Source organism: Conger conger, chromosome 5 (genome assembly GCF_963514075.1).
Source record: "Conger conger chromosome 5, fConCon1.1, whole genome shotgun sequence".
Lineage (NCBI taxonomy): Eukaryota > Metazoa > Chordata > Actinopteri > Anguilliformes > Congridae > Conger > Conger conger.
The window spans coordinates 50876308-50886843 of record NC_083764.1 but is presented as its reverse complement, the minus strand read 5'-3'; the positions used below and the strand labels follow the sequence as shown (position 1 = coordinate 50886843).

The window sequence follows — 10536 nt, the reverse complement described above, 5'->3', positions numbered from 1 at the left end:
ACTTCCAACACAGAAGGTAGAAATATAGTATGTATGTCAAGTGTAATTGGCCCCATGCACATTGTACAGCTGAAAAGCATTTTCAGTGCTTCCAACCCTGGCCCACTCATTTAATAGGAAATATCTGAATATGGGGTAGTACCACAGACAGGGGCGTTAATTACCTGTACATTTCTGATGGCCAATAAGCCTATTACTCCCCGTTATGAACAACCCAGGAACTCCAAATTAAGTATTTAACAGATAAAGGTCCCCCTTGACAGATGCAAGATTGGTGAAAAGGGTAAGGCTGCACTGTAATGTATCCTCATTCTGTATCAGTGTGTATGTGTGTATATGTAAACTCTCTGTCACACGTAGATGGGGTGCTTACATGCAAAGCATACGTCCTTCTGCAAGTGCATGAATGTGCAGTCATACTCTCGCACACAATCCTAAGCCAATCCATTTCTTACTGATCTATGTACACCAAACGACAGATTGTTTTTGGGTTTTTACCACCCAGGAGGTGTCTGATCTGTTTAAGGTTAACATCAAAGGCAAACATATTCAATATTCATGTACTCAATTGAATATCCACTTTATGTGTTGTTTCCAAACTGTGTTGAGTCCAGGGGCCTGTATCAGGAAGCAGGATTACTGAGCTGGATAACTGCACTAAGTAAAACCCAGAACAGCTTCAATTCATATTCCAGATTTGGGAAGGTTCCATGTTGTACCAAGCTAACTCAGTAACCAAAGCCACTCCGAGAAGCACAGTCCTCAAGAGCAAAGACACAACTCCCGTCTGTGGTGGACCACAGAACAAAATGAAGGAGTGGCTGGTAGCACACAGTATGGGACCCTGTCTCATCTCCCACACGCAACTGAAGGAGAAATCACCAGCTATGAGATAACAGCTGCCTTCCAAATCTGAGAATAAGCATGCAGCAAAATATTAATGAAATGACTGCAGATACGGATCTTATTCCTATCAGGGCTGAGCTGTGAACAGACAACCAGCTTACAGTAGCTCACACCCACCCCCACAACCCGCTGTAAAACCCACTCTCTCATCTCAGCACCAGGACTCCTCCGATAACCAAGGATACTAGTAAACGCCTGCTGTGTGGAGCAAGGAAAAGCTGTTTCAGGACCAAAAGATCACGCAATGATAGAAGCAAACGCTGCCCAATAGCAGAGATGTTTTTACTTCCACAGAGAGGAGTGATAACCAGCCACATTCAGAGTTCATCTCTCGTGCAGCAAGAAGCAGACAGATTATCTGCTGAAAAGCTTTGAAATCCTAACCGTCGTCTCCTCCCTGACTCTTAAGCGGTCCACCACGCGCCCGGCAACAGCAATAATCCCCGAGTCTGTGCAGACTTAGGGAACCCAGGGCTGTGTTCTGATCAGTCATTTACTTCAAGATCGTCATTAACTGCGTATATCCATCTGAATATGTGAACATTTCCGAAAACATTTTCTATCAGCATCTAAAATCTCACCCCAGGGAAAGTCTGTAACTGGACATACCGAATTTACACAAGTAAACAGCTCTTTTAAAAGCAGATTCATAACCTCTATTCCACATCCAACAGTTTTCATGAAACACATTTTCTCAACACCATCTCCGATGAACAGTAAGGGTTTCAGTGCCTCAGGTTGCACATGGAGTACCTGAAAGTGACTGCATTTAAAAAACAACACACAAAAACAAGTGAAACTTGAGGAGGTAATGAGTGCTCTCTGCCAGCTGCATAAATTGATTATAGCTTAACCCCCCCCCATTTCAGAAAGCGAATGCCACAAGGGAATTTTCATCAAATTTAAGACTGACCTCTAGTGGCTACTGTTCTATGAAATATGAAACAAAATAATTTACAGGAACAACACAAAAAAAGTTTCACCTTTTTTTTATGTGACAGAACATTACAGATAACCCTTTGAGCTAAAAGAACATCAGTTACATTTTGTTCTCCCAGCAAAATATTAAGAAAATATGTTACACTGTTATGAACAAAAACATCTAATGCAAAAGTTTAACATGGTTCCTCATTGCGTACATTCAGTGCAATTGGTCTTGTCACCTTAAACTTCCTCTGCAAATGCAGCACCACTGAATATTAATATTGTTGAAGCACCATATTTTATTGCAGTCTCTGCATCTCATCAGATGACAGGAGGCAAAACACCAAGAAAGTAGAGACATTTTTATTAAATTCTGAATTTATCTGTTTTGGGGAAAATGTATGTGAGCAGTAACAGTGAAGCAGTTCACGGCATACAATATTCAGCGGTCATGCGCATTAGGCAAACGCTGTCCACACTTTCCACCTAGACCTGGTGAGCCTCCTCTCCTGGCAGCTGCCATGGCCACTGCAGGTAAACATCAGAACGGTCCAACCCCACCCCCAAAAGTCCTGAGCAGCGAATCACATGATGAGAACCACGCTATGGTGCGCTGTCCTTCAGAAAGGAGAACACCTTTTACCCAATGCACACACATTAGAGGCACCGGACATTATCACCGTCATTGAGATCCACTAGCCTTCCCCATCAGGTGTTATTTACTCTGGCATCAATCTCTCCAGATCAAAACACATGAACAAGATATGTCATAAGTCAAGGGTTGCGCTTTATTATAAGGACTATTTGTCCTGTTAGAAAATAATAAATTATTAAAAAGTTTTATTACAAACAATACAACAGGAAACTGGTGACTGGGCAACATGATTTCACTTTGGTTCTTGGTCTGCCCTCATCAGGAAGGGTCTAAAACGTATTTAACAACATCCAATCTAGACAAATGCACACAAACAAAAAAGGAATTATTTCCCAAGGAAAACTGGAAGCTTATTTCATATTTAATACCTGTAAAAAAAAGAAGAAATCGGGAAAACCCTTGAGAGCTGAAGAAATAAATGTATTCTGCTAAAACCACACAACCTGAATAAATAGCCTTAGGAGCAAAAAAGCGAACTGCTGTGTACAGTATGTTCCAATGCCACAATGCATTCTCAGACTGTGTACTCTCCCTCAGGCAGCATACTTAATACCTGGCCACAAATCAACTTATACATCCTATCAATATTATACACAGCTACCAGTTAAGTAACTTTTAAACCAGATACTCATTATTTACAGTGGGATCCAAAAGTCTGAGACCACATTGAAAATCAGGGCTGTTTCACGTAATCCTGGAAATAAACTGAAAGTTACTTCAAAGCTTTGCAAGAACTACTCGAAGAGCAAAGAAGAGCAAGAAGTGCTGGACAATCCACAATCACCTGACCTCAACCCCGTTGAGCATTTATGGGGGCACTTGAAGACTGACAAAAGCCAAGCATTCAGTAACATCACAAGATGCTCTTTGGAACACTGTCAAATAATGCTGGGAAATCAGGTCTTGCACCAATTTGAGGACTTCATGGCTGCTTGAGTACAGAAGAAGAAGAAGAAGAAGAAGAAATTCTGAAATTAATGTAATTCAAAGATTATGTAATTCATGTAAAGATTCAACTTTTCACTCAAATTGTTATGCTGATAATATAATCCATAATGAAAAAGTTTATATTAAATTAGAAAACAATGCAAAATAGAAGCATTTTAACTATTGGTATCGTACTTGTGGACCCCAATGTATATCTATCTATCATAAGTGTGTTCGTGTATGTCTACCTGTACATCTATTTGCATCCAATACATTTGTCCAAGAGTTGCATTAGTTTTAAAGCTTTCTCCTGCTGCCAGTGGCTCCAGAAAGGATACCAAGAGTTGTATCGCTGCCTGGAAATTTCACATTGAATGGTTGGAAACATATCAAGTTCTGCCCAGCTGAGTTCATTCACCTGTCAATCAAAAGCCAGTAGAACACCTTGTCTTACTGCACTGAAGGGTTTTACATTTTCCTTGTTATGAAAATAATACCTCAATTGGTAAGTGCAGAGGTGGAAATTCCAGGTGTCAGAAAATAAAACAAATCTGCCGTGTATTCCTTCCACCCAAGAACTCACTAATGAATTCTACCTCCTGGCTGAAGAATTGTGCTAATTAGCAAATCCAGGTGATAGCAGCCAAAATACTGGGGAAGACATAACAGCACTTTCTGAACCTGGGTTTACCACCTCGGGGTGAGTGTAACCTTAAGTCATGCCATAGCGCACAACTTTTCTGTTAGCAAACAGCACTGAATAAATTTGAGCAAATCCTATTTGTTGTAGGATTAGGGATGCGCTGTGCTACAGCTAACGGTATTCCCTCCTAATGGGAAGATGTCATTATTTTCAAGCTGCCGGCACTGTGCTTGGCGTGCTGTACTATTGCTTGTGGGGACGTCAGGCTGATTGTGTTTGCTTTCTATCAGCAGCTAGCACATTGTTACCGTCACATCGCACATAATGTGGCTACCAGATAAACAGAGCGAGATGGCAAACAGACCGGCTTTCTGTTTGCCCGGCTCTCGGGGAAGAGGTGAGTGCGACCGTGAAGAATCGACTCCGTTGCGCTGAAAGGGGGGAGGAAGATGATAGGGGCGATCGGCCGCTAACCGACCCTCTCCGATCGTCCCCGCCCCGCCCCGGGACCGCGGATTCGGGGCTGCGGGGACCTCGTGTGTCCGGGGGGTACAGTTGCGTGTTAAATCGCTCGCGACGTTCCAGCCCGCGGCCTCGGGTTCGAGGGGGAACAGAGCGGACAGGCGAGGCCATCAATAACGACCCGGGTAAGTAGGACACGCAAGAAGAGCAGGACAGCGGGAGGTGTCTGCGAGGTAAACCTGGAAGAAAATGTATTTCCTAGGAAGTGCTTTTCCCCCAATTCTGTCTCATCCTAAGAACCCTTGGCTGGGGGGGTTGGGTTGGGAGTGGCCATGTTGAAACGTAAACAAAAAAGGCGAATGTACTTCTGCAAGTGGGTCGGGCTGAGCGACAAGACAAATCTGTATTTTGGGGTCTCATCCGGAATGATTGTCAATGAATACAGAGCAGGCTTGCTCAGTCATTTGTGAGTACAGGCCGCCGGAGGGTTCCCTCAATTTCGCTGTCCCTGGTTTGCGAAAGCTGTGCGGCGTTGACTCTCGACGGGAATAACGGTCAGGTAGCCCCTGGGCTTGGTCAGTCCTCCTCTTCCACGTAAGCAGAGGGGAACCAGCCCACCTGCAGAGAGGCATAACAGGAAGATGAGGGATAGAGGGGTGGGTTTCGGTTGAAAGTGATAGCTACATTGTGGGGGAGTGGCGAGAGAATAAATAGGGACTGTGTCAGACAAAGTGGTCACTGCACCTGCAGCTGTGAACGGGGAAACTAACTCAGAGCACATCCTCAATAATCCGATTCGCCGGCCAGGCCCCACACCTGTCTCCCCATCCCTACCCACAGTGCAGTGTGAAATAATACATGTCCCCTTCCATCCGTTCCCCTTTAAATAGGACACTCGTGCAGCTGCGGTGACACATTGACCCAGGGGGGGCCCGTGACCCTGTCGGGGCCCAATTTAGAATGGCAGTGGCGAGTATGCAAGCCCGCTGCCTTACGGCATATATCAAAACCTGCAGAGCCCAGTGATCCGTAAAAAAAACAAGAATGATGACTAAAAACAAAGGGCTTTGCTGACACACCATTCCCTAATTCCCTGCTCAACCCAGCGCTGCGCGGGAACTGAGCCAAAGGACGGCGGAGTACTAATTACTTAAAGGATAAGGTTTAAATGTAAGCTCAGGAAGTTACTGTGGGCATGTAAATTACTCTAAATAATGTGAAGTGAGTTCTGGCCCTTTCCCCTCGGAGGAAGAACTCACCCGGCCGTCGACTTCCCCTTTCCACCAGCCGTTTGCACTCTTGCTGTAGACTTTCACAACATCGCCCTCCAGCAGAGACAGCTCCCGCAGCTCCCTGGAGCTGTAGTCGTAACGGGCTAAGGCAAAGCCCATCACTTTTGGAGTGAACACTGGGAGATTAAAAAGAAAATAAATTAAATGGGAACTGGTATTCCCCCAAAAGTTAGTTCATGTGTTCACAACGCATTTGAGTGGATTCATATTGGAAATATGGAAGATCCAGTCATGGCCCAGATTAATCAAGTAAAAAACATAACCTTTTGTTTTACATTTCAATATTACTAACAACAAAATTGTGATGTATTGAAAACAACACTTGAAGTGCGTTATTATCAATCTGAGGTTCAGAAATGTTAAACTAAGTAGTATGTACTTCCTCTGCATTTTGATTTCTTGTCCACTGCATTGGAAATTGGAATTGGTATTTGAAAACACGTACACATTACACATTCTTTATACAAACTGTTCACAAAATATTTAGAAACAGAGCAAATGTATTCATGAAAATTTTCCATAACATAACACATTATGTACAATTTGTATGAACTACTTTATTATTGTACGGTGTTCAAAATCTAAAATGGCTTCCCACTCTCCTTGTTTTAACAAGACTGGTTCATAACTAAGGTGGTGCCAAGGCCATACAGCCTGATTAGCTGAGCTCTGAAACATTTTGTCTCTGTTCCTAGGAGACTCTTTCAGTGTGGCAGGAGCGATGAGTAGGGTTCTGACCCCAACCAGCCTCCTTCTCCTCTCATTACTGACTGCCCTTTATCTGTGGTAGCTCCCAAGTCCCGAAAGTAGACCCACAGTTCAGCAAACATAGACACATACATACACACACACATACTCTCTCTCACACAAACACACGCGCAATGGTGCAGTGGAATGCTGTGTCAGAGAATGAAAAGAACAGAGATGTACCTGACCAGAAAGGAGCAGAAGAGGGAGGAACAAAGCTGAAGCCATCAGGAGAAGCTAAAGAAAGCCCGTGCAGCAGCCCATCTGGGGGAGTGAGAGGAGGCGGAGGAGAGAGGAAGCGTACAAAACTAATTTAACATTCACAAACATCAGACTGACAAAGAGGCTGACAGAGATGCAATACCAACACACAGAAACAACACAAAAAGAAAAGCAAATGGCATGAATCTGATCCCAGGCTGTCGACTTTTTTTCGGCTGTTTTAACTGAGTTTTGCAACCAGGGAAATACAGGATTGAATCCTATGTGGGCCTCTGTTGTACCCTCAAGCTAAGCATGCAACCTACTCCCAGGTACAGTAAATATTAACCCGTATGTACGGCTAATATGAAGAATGTAAGCCAATTAATGCGGCTTTCAAACAGGCATATTAACCCATGGACATTTTCCATGAGTTTTGTATGAACAGGAGCAGCAATTGGTTGTCTGAATACAGTAAGGTTTATGTAAATCTTCCATGGCACTAGTGTGAACAAAAGCAACAATGATCCTGTATAAAGCATGCAAAAGGTTGCAATGCAAGACCTTTTGTTCGTTACAGTAAATACTTCACTGAATCTGCCCTCTCAACAATTCTTGCACAAATATGAGATTTTGCACATTTTGCTGCATTGTGTGATTTTGTGAGGGATATTTGAACAAGTAGTGGAATAAAAATGGTTGGGGATTCTATGTGTGAAAGGGGCTTAAGTCACCTGGGGTTTTTGCTAATAATATGAATGAGATACTGTAGTCTTGAGAAGTTAAAATAGAATGCAGGTCAAGCACTGAGCTGACATTAGCAAAACATTCGTCAAAATAAATGGATTGCTCGGTACTTCATGTACATTTAAACACCATCCCCTATGGTTCTTTTTCTAATGACTTCTGCCGAAAGCCTACAAATTCATTTCAAGCACTACTGAGATGTATTTTAATGATGAAGTGCAAACTTCAAGGTGACAAAACCCATTTTATTTACACCTCTTTCCTGAGAAGCAGCCCGTGAAAAAAGATGCGAGACGTGTCTTTGACACCGTGCCCTACCTTCACCGTACACAGTGAAATAAACATTTCTGGAAACTGTATGCGAGTCACACACCCTCCACTGGCAGGAGACGGCAGCACGTAACCTCATGCAAACCGTGTCGCAGTGGCACCTGCTAAGTCCAAACAGTAAAGCCACTTCTGTCACCATCTGATGCTCCGTCTGACCGGCCAGGCCGATGAGCTGTAAACTATCTGGCGTGCTCTCCGCAATATGTTTACTGCCCCTGTTTGTCTCCCAACATGGGGGGAGCCAATATGTTTGTGTTGTCACACGAGCTGCCCTCCAGAGGCTGCATGGCTCATATTCATCAACCCAACATTTGTCTTTATCTTTTGCCAACAACTGACTGAATATATCATTCCGTCGCTATTCACGTTTTGATGTTTTTGTTTGTTTGGTGTGTTTTTTTAAATCATTAATAGTGTCTATGTGAATTTCCAGGGCTTATCAAATAAAGACCAGGCCTCTCCTTTGTGTGCAACGTCCCTAACAAGAAAAGGCAGGAACTCTTCCCGCAGACGCTGTCAACAGAAGACTCCTGATGAGGCAGGTCGTAACATCTGTGTGAGTTGAGAAATTCCCAGCCAGGCATCACTGGGTTGGGCATGGTGTGGGTGGTCTTAGAGTATAATGAAAACCTTCCCATTCGTTTGGTTCCTCCGTAGAGCAAAAGCACCCTTACTCTTTTGAACTTGAGCAAAAGCAGCCTTTCTCTTTTGAACTTGAACTTTGAACATTTCTCCAAGGGTGAATATGTTGCTGTCAAAGCTTTTCTTGCGATTCAAGGAAACAAATTCTGCACCACGCTGCAAAGAGTGTACACGACTGTCATTGCAGACATAATCATTGTTCCTGAGTGGGTGGTAATGGGAGAAGGTGGTTGGGCAATGAGTGTGTCATACCTGATGTTCTTACTGTGGATTTTTGGGGGGGGGTTTTCTCCAAACATCTGTTTGCGTCTTTGAGGAGCCATTCCCAGCTCAATGCAAGGTGGGAGAGATATACATTTATTCCTGAGTGCACACTGCTACTCTGAAAGGTCTCCCTCAGCTGCAATGTCCACTCCGTAACATTATGATGTCAGACCATCTGATGAACATTAAATGGGCACTTCTGATTCTCACAGTGTAGCATCCATAAAATAAAAGACAGCAAATACCCAGGGCAGGATTCTCACCACCTAATAAAACTACACACAAAAAAGTGGTATTATGGCTAAAGTTTCTGACCGCAATTAAAGTAAATTGAAGGTTACATTCCTGCCTTCCATAACAAGCAGTTTGACTTTAATCAAAAATAACTTCAGTTTGAAAGAAATTACAAATTTCAACATGAATAGGGTGATGCAAAGAAAGAAATGGTTAGATCAGTGGGAAAGTGCCAATATTTGGATACATTTTCTAATGATTTCCTCATTTGAAAAAAAAAACTGGAGATATGACATAGCTAGATATGTCATGAAACACAAAGTTGCATAAAAATCTAGAAAAATAATTCAGAAAGTTTTACTCTTCCCACTTTGAAAAAACATTGAAAGCTGAAAGTTTTGTTGAAGGTGGTCACTCACACACTTTGTTTTGTACTGCCACTTGCGCTTGTTTATTGCTATTTAGTCCCACGATACCCTGCTGAAAATGTTAGCGCTGAAGTTGCACTATGAATTTTCTTATATTCCTATGACATTTCTGTGCAAGTTCTAAGGTGTAAAGGAAGTGCAGATCTATTGGCAGAAAGCTGTTGTTTTCCTTGGACAAGGGCTTTTGGGGGAGAAAACGCACACCCCTGTCTGAATTTCATTTTGTTTCCTTTCAAGTTGTTTTCTCCTGTTAGTTTGTTTTAAGGTGCCAAAAACTGAAATAAACATGAATGTGTGATTTGTGATCTGTGAGCATTTCCCGCATGCAGAGAGCCCTCAAGCAATCATACCTCTTTCCCAGACCTCTCCAACAGGCATTGTGCACAGTAGTCTATCTTTGGAGGCACAAATAAAATCATACCAGCATGACTGAATTGTGTCACATAAACCTGATCAAAGAAAGAGCAGGTCTAGCCAAAGGTTTGCTGGTAGTACAGGCAGTGCATTTGTGATGCGGCGTGGATATCATCATGCAGATCTCTATTTTTATTATTATTATTTTTTTATTTCTTTTTTATTTATTTGATATGGAACTAGAAGATCGGAGGTACAATATTAGGTATCACTTGTTGGTACTGACCAATCCGTTTTGGAGATATTGCTTGTTAAAATATGTGTGTCTGACAGAAGTGGTTTTGGCTTCAAAGTTGAGAGTTTTGAGACCATTCCTAAACCTTCACTTCTTTCCTGGAGGTACTTCATGGTTGATTTTGAGGTATGCTTTGGATCATTGTCTTGATGGAATACCAAACCTCTCTTCAACTTCAATGTGTGGACTGACCTTTGAACATCCTCAATAATTTCTTTATATTTTGTGGAATCAGGTCTTCCTTCCACTCTCACAATATTCCCTGTGCACCCAGCTGCCACACAACTCGAAAGCATAATGGATCCACCTCCATGCTTCACAGTTGGCAAGGGGTCCTTCTCCACAAAGGCTTCACCATTTTTTCTCCAAACATACCTTCTTTGGTCAAAACGTTCAATTCCGGTTTTGTCAGTCCAAAGCACATTGTTCCAAACGGCTTCAGGCTTCTCAATGTTTTCTTTTGCATACATCAGACACTTAATTTT

At 42.7% G+C, this 10536-nt stretch overlaps 1 protein-coding gene across 3 annotated transcripts in view; it reads right to left on the bottom strand.

The window, feature by feature from the left end:
• Positions 1 to 1879: 1879 nt before the first annotated feature.
• Positions 1880 to 10536, bottom strand: part of vav3b (vav 3 guanine nucleotide exchange factor b) — a 60924-nt gene continuing 52267 nt past the window's right edge. For 2 of the 3 annotated variants that reach the window (XM_061242276.1, XM_061242277.1), the window contains exons 26-27: positions 5777 to 5925; positions 1880 to 5135 (exon numbers count right to left, since the gene is read on the bottom strand). In XM_061242276.1, coding sequence (XP_061098260.1) covers positions 5094 to 5135; positions 5777 to 5925 — 191 coding nt within the window. In that variant the 3' untranslated portion in view covers positions 1880 to 5093. Of the gene's footprint in view, positions 5136 to 5776; positions 5926 to 6739; positions 6821 to 10536 lie in introns of all 3 variants that reach the window. The other variant, XM_061242278.1, reaches the window with a different exon arrangement.